Source organism: Sparus aurata, chromosome 21 (genome assembly GCF_900880675.1).
Source record: "Sparus aurata chromosome 21, fSpaAur1.1, whole genome shotgun sequence".
NCBI classification, from domain to species: Eukaryota; Metazoa; Chordata; class Actinopteri; order Spariformes; family Sparidae; genus Sparus; species Sparus aurata.
In genome coordinates this window covers 1,403,269-1,418,649 of record NC_044207.1, presented here as the reverse complement: position 1 = coordinate 1,418,649, position 15,381 = coordinate 1,403,269, and the positions used below count along the sequence as shown (strand labels likewise).

Genomic DNA, 15,381 nt, shown 5'->3' with positions numbered 1-15,381 from the left:
TTTGCCTTCAAACAACACAATTTGCAATCAAGTGTATGAGCTCTTCCAATCAACCATTACACAGTGGACAACAAAATACAAAATACAGCACTCAGTGCAAATCGGTGCACCATTGCTTGTCATTGTGGCCTATTACTCTGCGTAGCTTTCATGCCAGTGCCATTTGTTGTCAAATGTGCCTTCTTGCAAAGAATTGAATCCAGAATCAGAAATGCTTTGATGCATTTTTTTTTATTCCAATGATTCTTTTTTTCGAACTGTGGCTGAAAACTGAAATACTGTAAATATTACACGAAATACATGGAAACCAAAATAAAATCTATTAGAGTATAAGAAAATAAGAAAGCTGGTAGTCTCATAGTTCACAAAACATTTCTGCAGCTTCACAGCAAGCATTTTTCTGAACAACTGACCTGTTTTAAAACATAGAAAAGAAGTTAAAGGTATAAAATATTACAGTAAAGTATAAAAATCTATTACTGCAGAGTATGTGAAATAGCCACTATTGATACTCAGTCTCTTCTGTCTTGACGATGGGGCCACATGGCCTCATCCACATCACATTCATTATCCTCTCTTGCAATGAACCAAGGGAAAAAATCTTCTTGCATGCCATCCAATCTTGACATTCCTCTGCACCTATTTCTCACTCTCATCTGCCTTAGACCTCTTCAATCCATGTTGGTAAAGAACAACACAGCCGCTGCACTTTTTAAGGCCTGTAGACTGATTGCTCATTGAAGATTTGTGTTTAGGAGTGTCAAACAGGTGCTTTAGTGATTTCATACTGATGTAGGTAGTTTCTAATAGTTCGGAACAGATGGTTTCTGTTTGGTTACCATAGCTAAATCAATGGAGTTTGGACCGCTTGAATGACATCCATGTTAACTGTTCTGCAAAAGGGTGGGGAAAATGTGTCAATTCAATGAGAAAGGGTTAACACATTTGCAAGAGGTGTCTTGGGCTCTGCTGAGACAGTGATGATGAAAACTGAGTGGATTCCAGTTGTTTAAACAGGTCAAAGCAATCAAGAAAAAAAAATGTACATTGTAAGTTTAATTATACATTTCATATCATCAAAATTCATATCATCCAGTCCTTCCAGAAAAACACAGTTTTTTTGTGATTGTTGCGGGCAAAAATCCTTGATTATGCGGCACGTTTTCTTAAAAAATGCAATGGAATATGCTGGATATTCATACAATTTTATGCGATGAAATTGCGGGAACTTGGAAAAACTGCGGTTTGATGAAAAAGAGAAAAAAAAGTGATTCCCCCAACACCCTGTTCTCACTAGGCTACTACCTTAATGTAAAGAGTCATTTCTTATTACTTTCTATGATAAGCAAGCATACTACATCACAGAAAATGCTGGGAATATTTAAGTTCTCATCTTGTTTTATTTCAGACCTTAATAAACACATGGCTCAAACTTAAAAAACATTGATGAGTGGCTTCCGGTGGGACAGGCGAGCAGCATGGACGCGTACATCAGGAGCTCCCTTATGCTAACACTTCAACTCCACAAGAACTCGAGACATAAACGCCGACGAACTCAAAAACTGAGAATATGAGTGGAGCATCAACAAGAACGAAGACTAAAAATAACCCGACCAACCAAGTTAAAGAAGTAAACCGAGAGATTAAGGAGAACAAGCCAGCACCGCAAGCTAGTAAGCCAACAACACCGCTAACTAGCAAGCCAACATCACCGCAAGCTAACATGGCCTCGTTTCAAAGCAGCTTAGACGGCATTAGCAAACAAATTCAAACCCAGCAAAATGTAATGAAGACGGACCTAAAAACACTTAAAGACGAAATTACGGCGCAAATGAGAGATGAACTGGCAGAACTCAAAGCAGACATTGATCAGAAGTTTGCCAAAATAACCACGGAAATTGGAGAACAGGATGAAAAGATAAATGCTGCTCTGACACGCACGGAGGAGATCGAGTCGTGGAGTCATGAAGCAAACAGTGCATCACCCTCGGAGCAAACAGGATATACTTTGATCATGACTATTCAGAGAGGACGCTACAACAACGCAAAGCATACTCTAACATTATAAAGATCTTAAAGAGAGAGGGCATCCTCTTCCAGACGCCTCTCAACAAGATGCGTATCCACTGGGCCAGCGGGGTGAAAACTTATGGCAGTGCAGCAGAGGCAGCCAACGACCTGCGGGCAAGAGGACACGACGTGGACAACACGGGGACCAGCAGCGGAGGAGCGACGCTCGTTGAGAGGCTCCAGTCGACTGGTACCGCAGCATGGAAACAAACCGGGAGTGGACGCACCGCAGAGACCAGCAAACGCATGCGAAGACGGCTGGAAGTTTTTCAACTGAGGGGAAACAACACAGGATGAGTACATACAGTCTGAGTAAAGATGGGCATGAGGAATATACCACTTAGCTGAGGGTATAGTTTTTGTTGGTGTGGCGGGTTATAGTTAAATAGACTGTTGGCGTAGGGGAGACTGAAGCGCAGCTGCAAGGACTGGTATGGGTATATTGACCCTACGTGGGTTAAATCTCATTACTGGATGGGGGCCCTTGCTTTATGTAACGTCATCCCCCTTAAACCAAAAAGAGAGTCAGCAGAAGAGGAGGGTTGATGACATCTCTTTATGGAGGTCATGTTTTTTGTTCACAGTTCAAATAAGTTACAAACAGTTATTGAAAATATTGAAAGTTCATGTATGTTTAACTGAAAGCCTGTTGATGAATCTTCACAAGGTTAACACAACAAAAGTGACTTATGGACACCAAAGAAGTCATTAAGATTCTCTCTTTGAATGTCAATGGCCTAGGAAACCCAGTCAAAAGAGCTAAAATAATGACCAAGCTTAAAAAAGAAAAGACGCAAATAAACTTTCTACAGGAAACTCATCTCACTAAAGCAGAACATGAGAAATTAAAGAAATTTGGTTACAAGAATACCTTTTACAGCTCATATACTAATGCTCGGAAAAGAGGAGTAGCAATACTCATGTCTAACGTAATTAAATTTGAGCGCATAAAGGAAATAAAAGACAAAGAAGGAACCTATATTATTGTAAAAGGGAAAATAGACCAAATAATGATAACATTGGTAAATATATATGCCCCTCCTGGGAGTAATAAAGATTATTTTGAGTCTCTATTTGACACCATTGCACTAGAGGCTGAGGGCATATGTATATGTGGGGGAGACCTTAATGTGTTAATGGACCATGATATGGACACAACTAGTCTTAAGAGAAATAAAAAATCTATTATAAAACTGGTCAGGAATACATGGGGGGAGATGGGGTTTTTCGACGTATGGAGAGATCTACATCCACTACGGAGGGATTTTAGTCATTACTCAGAGTCACATTCTGTTTACTCCAGGATTGATTATTTTTTTATGCAGACAGAAAATAGAGACATAATACAAGATTGTTGGATTGGTGTGGCAGATGTGTCCGATCATAGTGCCATATATTTGAAGATACACTTGAACTGTAGACAGAAAGATACATTATGGAGGTTGAATGTGAGGATATTAAACAATAAATCAGTGGTTGAGCAAATCAGGGCAGACATACGGACTTATTTGGAGGAAAACGATAACGGGGAAACAGATCCAGCTATACTGTGGGATGCTTTAAAAGCGGTGATAAGGGGAAAACTGATTGCAATTACTAGTAATCTCAAAAGAGAAAGAATAAAACAATATAAAAATTATATAGAGGAATTGAGAGATTTGTAACAGAAACATAAGGGAAACAGAAAAGTTGACCCAAAAGTTAACAAACGAATGAATGAGGTGAGGAAAGAAATTAACAATCTACTCCAGCATGAAGTAGAAACAAAAGCAAGATATTTAAAACAGAACTATTATGAATCAGGTCCCAAAGCAATGAAATTGTTGGCGAGACGCTTACGGAAACAACAAGCAGAAACCACAGTCAATAAAATCTATGACCCAAAAACAAACAAACCCAAATATAAACCAGAAGAAATTGAAAATATTTTTAGAGAATATAACAAAGAACTCTATTCTGAGTCACCAGCTTCGAATCAGGAAGATATTAAAATTTTCCTTGACTCCCTGGACCTACCTTTAATAGGCTCAAAATAAAATGAACAGATAACAGCAAAGATAACAATCAACGAAATCCGGGAAGCAATTGGCAAATTAAAATCAAATAAGGCACCTGGTAGCGATGGTTTCACTTCCGAGTGGTACAAAAAGTTTAGTGAAGAACTAACACCACTACTTCACAGGACTTTCAATTGGGTTATGGGTGAGGACAGGATTCCTCCCTCCTGGACTGAAGCAATCATTTCAGTTCTCCCCAAACCCCTAAAAGACAAGAACTATTGCCAAAATTATAGACCGATATCAGTATTGAATGTTGATTACAAAATGTACACTTCAATTATATCAAAAAGACTCCAAAATGTTATACCAGACCTGATAGACGAGGATCAATGTGGGTTTGTTAGGGATAGACAAACGCAAGATAGTATCAGAAGAACATTACATATTATACATAAAATACACAAAGACACTATACCAGCTGCTTTGATTAGCTTAGATGCAGAAAAAGCATTCGACAGAGTCAATTGGGAATTTTTATATTTTACTCTGGAAAAATTTGGATTCAATACTAAGTCAATTCAATGCATCAGGTCTATCTATAGCAAGCCCACAGCTAGGGTAAAAGTCAATGGCTCTCTGTCAGGAAGATTTATTCTGGAGAGAGGAACTAGACAGGGCTGTTGTCTTAGTCCAACACTGTTTGCCTTATACATTGAGCCATTGGCCCAGATGGTGAGACAAGACCCCTCAATAAACGGCATAAATATAAATAAACAAAAACATGTAATAGGGCTGTTTGCTGACAATATAATAATTTATTTAAAAAACCCACTTAATTCATTTAAGCAGCTTACACAAACCCTAGAAATTTTTGGTTTGTATTCAGGTTATAAAGTAAATATACTTAAAACTCAAGTTCTCATGTTCAACTGTTCACCAAACCAAGGATGAGGACCATGAAGGATATGTAGCTCGATGGAAAGATATTGAAATTTCTATACACAAAAACCCAATTCAAACAAATCTAGGGGAAACTGAACCCCCTACTTTCATAAGAGGGGAACATAACTTTAACCCAGTGATATCCTGTACTTTAGATATATGGTTCTCCACAGTGAAACAATTAAAAATAGGTAAAGAAATCAGACTATTAAAATGGGTTGCATTTGATGACAAATTTGCACCAAGAAAATTTGATGAGACATTTAAACACTGGGCAGAAAAGGGAATTGCAGCCATATGCACAACTTTAAAAAAGGGTGTAATGAAAAGCTTTCAGGAACTAAAAAATGAACATAATCTAACTAATCAGGATTTATTTAGATACCAGCAATTAAGGGATTATTATATAAAAAATATCAAAACAAATGAGGATAAAATTCATCCTATCAAAAAACTACTGGTTAAGGCATATAGTCATCCTATCCCAAAAGCAGTATCTGTTTTATATGGCTGCTTAATGGAATCTAAAATAGAGTCAACATTATATGTTAAAGCCAAGTGGGAAAGAGAGCTGGGTGGGGAGATTCCAGAAGGGACATGGCATGATTTGTGGAAAGCACACCAAACTACTACACAGTCACTGAGATGGAGAGAATTTAATTGGAAGAATCTAATTCGATATTTTATCACACCTAGAATCAAAAGCAAACATTTTGGTACTCACCAGCCATGCTGGAGACTGTGTAATGACATAGATTCAGACCACACACACATTTTTTGGAAATGCACAAATATACAGCCCTTCTGGGGGAATGTTCACTCAGTTCTCTGCAATGTGCTGGGATATGTGATTCCTAAGTCTTGTCTTGTTCTGTACCTCGGACATTTGGATGGATCGGTGCATATAGGAGACCAATATCTGATTAAGATTCTTTTGGTGGCTGGGAAGAAGGCCATTACTAAAAACTGGCTCAAGACTGACCCCCCTTGTAACAAACAATGGATGTCAATTATAGACGATATACAAGCGATGGAACATCTCACATACAAGTTGAAAGTGAAAGAACACCTATTTGCTAAAAGATGGGAGAAATGGTTATTATATAAGGAGAGACTTGACTCTATATAATTATATACAGGCTCTGTTCTTGATGATTGTATTTTATGTTTGTTTGTTTTTTGTTCTTTATTGTTCTCTATAATCCAGAAGGGATTGTATTGCAATGTATTGTTAACATTGATAACTAAAACAAATAAATAAAAATTGTAAAAAAAAAAACAAAAAACATTGATGAGTCAAACAAGTTACAAAAGGAATATGCTACAACTTCTGTAAAAATGAATAAATAAAATATAAAAAAAATAAAATGTGTGCTTCCTGTTTTACAGAGGTTGCTATACAAAACAGATATCTTCTGTTAAAATAAGTGCTTCCAGTGCACAAAGTGCAATCTCATACTGTAACGTAAATTTACATACTACTAATATACTTACAACTGTAAGGTTTTTGAAACTAGTATGTTTTTTTGTTGGCAAATGAGACTGATTTGCGGGCTTCATCATGGCTTCATCACGGGGTTTGCAGCTTTTAGACGATGTTCACGTCGTGTAATTACATCACTTCATAACGTTCCCATGGCAACAGGGGAAAATTGCTGCTCTTGTGACTTTTTTGCAATGAAAATGCGGGGATTATGAAATCATGCAAGCCCCGCATATTTTGCATGGAAATCTGCAATTTATGCGGCAAAAGTTCGGCGTATTTAAAAAAATGCAGCCCCCGCATAAATATGCAGACTTTGCCTGATTATGCATTAAATTATGTGATCGCAGAATTGCGTTTTTTTGGAGGCACTGATCATGGCACATAGTAAACCATAATTTTGCATATATTTACACAAGATTTTGATAGAGAACATTCTTAAAATCAAAAGTAACTTATTTGATTACAAAATATTTTATTTCAACACTTAATAATATAAATTAAAAGAAATAATAATCAAAAAAGCTGGAAATGAGCCGATCTAAAACAAAAAAAAGAGCCGTTGCGATCACTGGTCACAGTCTTCACAGATTACCTCCGCTCTCCTCGCACAGTTACCACACACAGGCTTGTGGCATTTCAAGTGTCCGACGTTTTGTTCAGTTTGCAGCTCTTTTGGATTGGCACTGCCTCCGTGTCTGCTGCTGTTGCGGTGGGTGCTTCCGCTGCTGCCCACCTTGTTGCTGACTGCCGCGGCCCCGAGGATGTTATAGAAGACCGCCACTGGCCATCTTCCGTACCGCCTCTGACGGAGTACGCCCTCGCCATCTGGTCCAGGTCCTCACTGTACTTGGTGTTGTTGTAGTAAACCACAGACTCTGGTTTTGCCTTTGCCCCATTAAAGGTGCCCACAGCCGTGTGCACGGTGCTCAGGATGCAGACATTCTTCCTCGGCTTTACCTGGTACACAGTCAGAGTCGCATCACTCAATTACCTTCGTGTTGAACAGCCCCGCTCGCTATTTCATGGAGGGGGAACTCCCGTTTTTGTTTGCCCCTTGTGCCAAACAGGCGATATAATACAACTCTGTAATAATTAGCTTACGAGTAAATTCACAAAGAAGCGCAGCTAGAGACCGCTAACAAAGTTAGAGACATGAGACAATGAAAGCAGCAAACCACGCGAAATGATGTGCGGTCAATATGACTGCTTATGGCCGAAATAGGTGAAACATCATAATACATCAAACATCATCATATCCATGTCTTGCATCAAAATATTCTTTAATAGCAGCGCTTAAGTCGACACCGGTAGCGCTCTTATTTTGAAAACATGTAAACCATGTCTTTCCGGTTCAAAGGACGGACCAGTCCAATCAACGACGATTCGTGTCGCCCGAGGGTACCTACCTCTTCCGGTTTGGTTAATGTCATTGTGTTTTCTGATTTGCATGTGCTTTCTGATTTGCGTTTGTGTTTTCTGATTTGCCGTTGTGTTTTCTGATTTGCATTTGTGTTTTCTGATTTGCGTTTGTGTTTTCTGATTTGCCGTTGTGTTTTCTGATTTGCGTTTGTGTTTTCTGATTTGCCGTTGTGTTTTGCACTTCAGGGCCACCATACTACTCTACTACACGTGCGTGCACGTGCTGATGCTGTGCAATGCTGATCAGGTAAGTGCATTAAGACCGGCATAAAATTATCTCTGACTCATCGGCCGCTCGCCTGTCATGGCCAATTCGTGAAAATCGGTCAAATCCGGTCACCAGCCGATCAATCGGTGCATCCCTACTTACAGGGTCTACCTGACCTGGGTTTGTCATGAACATCACCAGTTTTTTGAAATCTTTCTTTTATCCTCTCCACTTCATGTTTGGATACACTGAAGATGTCTGCCACCTCAGCAGCAGATTTGGTCTTCAGGCTCTTGATGATCAGCACTTTGGTTTGTGGTTGAATCTTTGGCATGTTGTCAGAGGTCAGGTTGCACTTCACATGAAGGTCTGGTGTGCTTGGGTTCTTTTTATACACACCTGGGAATGTGTTAATTACAGTATTTGTCACAGGTGGAGCTCTAATCTGTGATTGGTTAAATCGTTTAAAGACACGGTAAGATTTTTGTCCAATCAAAATCTGACCTTTCTGTCCTAATGAGTGTGAATGCTAAAGGCAGTTTTAAGGGTTTTTAGCCCGTCTTCTATTTTATAATAGGTGTGTATTGCGTCAGCGAGAGTGCGTGACATCATCAACTGCCGCACCCCAGAGTGGAGAGCAGCTGGAAAAACAGGAGAAAATTCTCTTTAGCTTAATTTGGATCCCACATTTTTTACTTCACATAGACAATATATGCATCGTGTTGGCTTTCAGCTGATGGTCTTATTTCAGATGTGGGACTTACAGTTTTTGATTTAGAAGCCCTAGAGCGACAAGAACTCCAGCAACTAAATTTCTGGAGGAGAGCAGACGGTACCTGATTAGTCTGTCGCTTTTCTGCCCTCATTTCTCACTCTAAAAAAATAAAAATTGACAGGAGTGCGTTCAGCCATGTCCCCCTTTTCACTCAACATACAGATATCTGGGCGATAACCATTACAGTTTTTTCAAAAGTGACAGGAGTTTGGGAGGCGTTTTCCCATTCATTCTTATGGGGACATTTTCATCTTTGGTTCTCCTACTTCTCCAGCGTGTGTAGCCAAAGAATGCATGTATATTGCGTGAGCTAGAGTGCATCACATCATCACTAGAGTGGAGAGCAGTTGGACAAACTGGAGAAAGAATTCTCTTCAGCTTGATTTGGATCCCAAATCTTTTACTTTACATAGCAGTGGCGTGCACAGACTTTTTGAAGGGCAGGGGCGAAAATACAGCGCGTCCTCGCTAGGGCTGTAAGTACGATACACCAAACTCACGATTCAGTTTGTATCACAATTTTTGACCCACGGTTCGATACAAACCTCGATTTTTTTGAATAAAATTAAACATTTTATTTATGTAACATTTCAATAACTTCTGTATATGAAACTCGTCTGATAGTATCAGGGGCGCAGTACTGGGAAACTGAACCAATGTGAATGGATGAGCCAGCTGCGCATATGGGGGGGGGTGTCGTACAGTCTGATGACTGCACAGGTCCCTCACTCAACTTAATAAACAGAAATGCCCCACAAAGCAACGTTACAGAACCAAACAAAAGTAACGTAGTAACTGTAACTGTCTTTGGCAACTTATATGAGGAAAAAGATACCACAGATATAATGGAGAAGTGTCCGTCCTCCCGCCTGTCCTACCGACTCCTCGCGACATTTCTGCCCAAAAAACAGCGTCTGTCACCAGCAAAAAACTTTAACTCACCGAGTGTTCGTGATGAAAAAAAAATCTCCGCGACCGTCAGCCCTCCAGACAGAGACTTCACTGAACTTTCAGAAAACAGCCTCCGTACCGCGGGATTGACAGGGGGGTACACGTTAGCGTCATGCCTCTTTAGGAGCTGCAGCGCCGGCTTTCTGTGTGAATTCACGGCAGAGATCTTTTGCTCTGTGTGAATCACCATCAGCGGAGAATTGGCGAACCGCGGCTGCGGCTTTTATGCGTCTTCTCCTGGTTCTTCTTCACTCTGGCGGTGCTTCGCTCGGAGTGAACAACCATCGGCGGAGAATTGGTGAACCACCTGTGGTGTTAATGTGGCGTCTCTGTGTGAAAGGGGCTACTTATTGTTACTCATAGGGCTGGATCTGGACAGGAACTTGTGTCGCGATTCTGCCTTCTCACACCGCGAGACAGGTTCGTGCATCTGAATGTCGCAATTTCGGTTTTGATACGTGTGTCATTACAGCCCTAGTCCTGGCCACTGAAGAGGGCACTTTAGCATGCGTTTTGGCTCCCAAGAGGGGCAATTTAGTGCACGATTTTGCCACCCAAGAAGGCAGTTTATCATGTTTTAACCAGCCAGGGCGGCAGTTTAGTGTGTTATGCCAACCAAGAGGACACTTTAGCACGCATTTTGGTGCCCAAGAGGGCACTTTAGTGTGCAATTTGGCCCCATAAGAGGGCACTTTACCAATAATTGCCCCCCCTCCCCCCCCGTGCACACCACTGTTACATAGACAATATATACATAGAAATGTGGGTAATTTTGTTGGCTTGCTCCATGGTTGCTCCTGCTCCAGCGTATGTGCAGCCATTTTAATCTCTTTCACCCTTTAGCTTTTCACATTTTCAACCTTTTTTCACATTTTTAAGCTTTTTCGGCCCTCTTACTCTACAGCTTTTCATCCTTTTCAGCCTTTTTCACATTTTAAGCTCTTTCACCCTTTAGCTTTTAACATTTTCAGCATTTTTTCACCTTTTTAAGCTTTTTCGGCCCTCTTACTCTACAGCTTTTCACCTTTTCAGCCTTTTTTCATCTTTTTAAGCTCTTCCAGCCCTTTCACTCTACAGCTTTTCAGCCTTTTGTCACATTTTTAAGCTCTTATAGCCTATAACCTTTTAGCTTTGCTGCCTTTTCAGCTTTTGAAAAATTCAGCTTTTTCTGCAAATTCTTGACCATTCTTATAGTTTTATGCATTTTCCAGTACATTCAGCAGATTTCCGAAATCACTTCAGCCTTTAGCATTCACACTGTATTTTTGCAGGGAATGCATTTTTTCTAGTTAAATAATAAAACTCAATGAATGACACACAACTTTATTTTGGTATAATAAGCATAATCTAGAGCAGCACTTCTCAAATAGTGGAGCTTGGTGTCAGGGGGAGAGGCAGGGTGGGACGCAAAGGTCTACTTCCACTGGATAGTGTCCGCTGCGTTACGTTCGCCATGCCAGCGGCGCTGATAAGTTTCATAAGTTTGAAAAAAATTTTGGCCTCTAGGAAGGGCATGACAAAAAATAATTAAGAACCCCTGCTCTAGAGGCCTTTGCCTTTCATATAAGCCATTTCTGATTCCAATTGATCATTTACAAGTCAAGTTATTATTTGTTGTTCCTACAACTAGGATAAGCAACAAGACTTTTGTCAGGGACTGTATATTTAAATGTATTATATATTAAAATAGTAAAAATCCAAAACCTTAACAAAACACTGCAAAATCAACATTAAACAAGTAAAAGAATCTATCAAAACTGTGCAATATAGGTCTTATCGCTCTTATCACTATCTACACACTTGTTATATTCACCATTTATATTATTCTTTATATATAGTCTATTCTACAAATAATCCACAAGTATTATATATTTCTGATATTATTACTTATATATATTGGCTGTCTGTCTCTCTGTCTGCTTGCTCGTCTGTTGTCAATGGACTCGGTCAAATCAAATGACTGCTTAGCCACAGGTAGACACTGCTCAGGTGAACGTAGCTGTGATGAAATCAGTCATCCCAGTCAGTTTGCATCCACTAACTCAGTCCACCCAGTATGTGTTTGTCTCAAATCCTCCTCACTGCAGCTCTGCATCAATATTTGGGGAATTATTAGGTTGACTTTAAAAAGTGAAATCTGCAATTAATAAGCAGTTCAGATACCGTGCCAAAGCACGGATCAACGTCGTTCAGATATACCACTATCTAGTCAGTTTACATTAGTGACAACAGCAAATTAGACAGAGAAAACTCGACATACACATACATCATGCACCCGAGCTTAAGGTTTAGTTACCTTGCATTCGCTGAACAGTTGAGGGTGAAGGTCGCGTGAATTGGATGTGTTGCTGCCCCTCGCAACAACTTTCTTCTTGCAGCTCCTGCAGATAGGGCTGCCATCCTCGACCAGCTGTCCCTGAACATTCTTATAATAACCAAAATACGCCACGACTTCAGATTTGGTTCTCTTTGAAGGCGGAAAAATGCCTTGCGGGCCGCTACTATCACGTCCTCCCTTCACCATGTCTTCTTCACTACATAATAGCGTCGTACGCTGCACCTGTTTTTACAGCTTAGCAAAGTGTTCGAACAGGAAAAAAACTGCACGCTATTTCCTAGAGCCCAAGATTAGATAGCTTATTCTCCTGAGCAATAGCCTGAAACCTAATGATTTACAATGACACAAAACAGAGAAAAGCTGATTGTCATGCTTCTTGTATTCATCACATTTGGCAAGATGGTATTCTGTCAAAAGTTTTGTATTCTTGTGCGATAAAATGAAGCACTATGTTAGAGCTGTTGTGATGTGTGCCAAATTAAACCGGCCTTTGAACAAATCATTAATGTGTTCATAATTACAACTTGTGTTGTCAAGATACCAAAATTATGACTTCTGTACGATACCTGCCTAAAATATCTCGATACCGATACTGAAACGATACCGCGTCGGAAAACTAAAACATCATCAGAAGTAATGGAATGAAATATTAGATGATAGAATGTGGAACTTAAAATTATTTCTTTTTATTAATTAAAACACTTATATCAAAATATATTTGTGTAAAAGCTGCTGAGCTTTATAGTTACTAAACCTGTTATAACAACAATGAAATTATTATGCAGCTGTTTAACTTAGCTGCCAATGTGCATCTCTGTATCCAAGAAGACAAGTGTCTTCTTGTTTTGTTCATTTATCTCGTTTGCTCTCAGAGATTATTAAACCTGATTTTTCATTAAAAGCTCTAAAAAAAAAATTAACAGCACATTAACTACAATGTTATTCAACATAAAAATAATGAACATAAATGACATTAACTGTAAGTCTGGCAATTCATAAAATAAGATAATACTTTATTTGTCCCACAAAGGGGAAATTTGCCATTTGCATTTCATGTTGATAAAGTTCAAACCCTGGATTATTAGCCTGTAAACTACATTAGTGCACTAAAGTACAACACAAATGACCCAGACCTGGTGGAGGTCTGTGCTCTAATCAGACCAGTTTCTAATAATATAAATTACAATATATATTATAAATTATTGACAAAAAATGTACCTTCTGTTAGCTTTACCCCTGACTGCCTCGTGCAACTCTGATGGTGAAAAAAGTTCGCTTGTCACTTAAAAAAACTTGCTTGACTTCCATCCGGGGGATATTTAACGTTATGTTATCTATCGCTAACCTGCAGCTCTTTGAACTCTTTTAACAAGTCTGCATGTCTGTCAGCTAGATGTTTCGCCAAGTTGTTGGCTCCATTGATCATTACGGATTTAAAGCAGTGTTTACAGACAGGCTTTGGTATGTCCGTGGGCTTGCCCTTACTGTCGGCAACGCAAGCGAAATATTTCCATATTACGCTCCGTGCGTCTGCTTTTTCAACAAGCCTAGGGTGGTCGGCAGGAGCACTCATGCCACTTTCAGCCATGTCTGTCTCGCTCTGCTCTGTGACTGTCACCGTGAAACCACGCCCACTCTGGCTGCAGGCGGTGAGGAAGCAGAGAGAAGCTGCTCACACAGACACGCTGCCCCGCTGTCGCACAAAGTTCATAAAGTACCGATACTAATAAAACATGAACAATAATTGTTTTTAACGGCTGGATACAGCTTTCTAGTATCGGTTTACCGTGCAGTGACACTAATCACAACACATCAATTCAGGTACTTTGAGTTTTTCAACTCATCAAATATTTGTCGTCCAGTTTTGGGGAATTACGTATCAACCATTACATGTTAAGTAGTTGAATGCAGCAATTATAGAGCTGAAATTACTGGTAAACTAATCAGTAAGTTGATCTACAGAAAATTATTTGCCAACCTGCATGGCCATGCATTCATACATTTTACTTCCTCCATTTTCCCGTGATAACGAGTTTATTTCCTCCGTTTTCCCGAGATAACAAGATAATTTTCTCGAGATAACAAAACTGTTTTCTCGTGATAACGAGTTAATTTAATTTGTTTTCCTGAGATAACAGGATAATTTTTGTCGAGATCTCGAGATAACGAAACTTTCTTTTCCCGAGATAACGATATATACGTGTGTGTGTGTGTGTGTGTGTGTGTGAATGAGTCAGTCAGTTAGTGTAACAACTGTAAATGACCTTTTAATGTGATAATTGTAAGAACATCTTGTTTTCATTTACTTAACTGATATTCTTTGAAGCCAGGTTATTATTTCATTAATTATATTAGACACTAAATGCGGGACTTTCATTTTGAAAGCGTCTTGCTGTGAACCGAGAACATCTGTGTTCCTGTGAATCGTGTGTGTGCGTGTTTAAAGTGTGCCTGCATGATTTTTGCTGAACATGATGAAATGATTTACTGTGCACCTGGCTGATAAAGGGTACAAGCTCTTACGGTGTGTCCGAAGGTGTGTTCGAGTGTACAAGGTTCCTGTAATAAACACTTTGGACCATCAGTTAGAGAGTCTGACCATCATTTAGCGGGGATGCTACAACGACATCAGGCCCACTTAGATTGCGCCACCGATATAGCTGAAGCCTTGCTAACCGTCTTCTTGGATTACGCACATTAATGTGAATATTATCTATAATAGCCAGGCATAATGCTATGTCAGCCTGTGTCAGGCCTTGATTGAAAATGTATCTCGAATTGATTATATCATTATCTCGGAAAAAACAAAGTTTCATTATCATGAGATCTCGAGAAAATTATACTGTTATCTCGGGAAAACTGAGGAAATTAGTATGTCAAAAAAGGATAAATAGGTGTATATTTCCACTTAACAACATTGTGTGCATTGCGTAAAATCAGATCTAGGTTTCGTGCGAAGCTGATGGTATATGTGCAGTTTTCCTGTTATATCACCTGAGTACCTGACATATTGCAGATAGGCTGATTTTAGATTACTAAGCAACAGCCCTAGGAACTGCATTGTATTGTGAAGCGCTGTTTTTAAGTGGCTGTTGGTATAACAGGATTCACTGTGTAGTCTCCAGAGGCCAAGTGAAGCCTCTAGAGAGGAAGATCTGTGTTTGTTCCAACAGAATTACCTCACAACAAAGC

General features: G+C 39.5%; 1 protein-coding gene across 5 annotated transcripts in view; it reads left to right on the top strand.

Moving 5' to 3' along the window:
• The window catches only part of tox (thymocyte selection-associated high mobility group box), a 163,139-nt gene that overhangs the window by 60,149 nt on the left and 87,609 nt on the right, over positions 1–15,381 (top strand). For 2 of the 5 annotated variants that reach the window (XM_030403189.1, XM_030403190.1), the window contains exon 3: positions 8,104–8,164. The exons of the other annotated variants lie outside the window; for them this stretch is intronic. In XM_030403189.1, the coding sequence (XP_030259049.1) occupies positions 8,104–8,164 (61 nt within the window). The remainder of the gene's footprint in view (positions 1–8,103; positions 8,165–15,381) is intronic. 5 annotated transcript variants of the gene reach the window in all.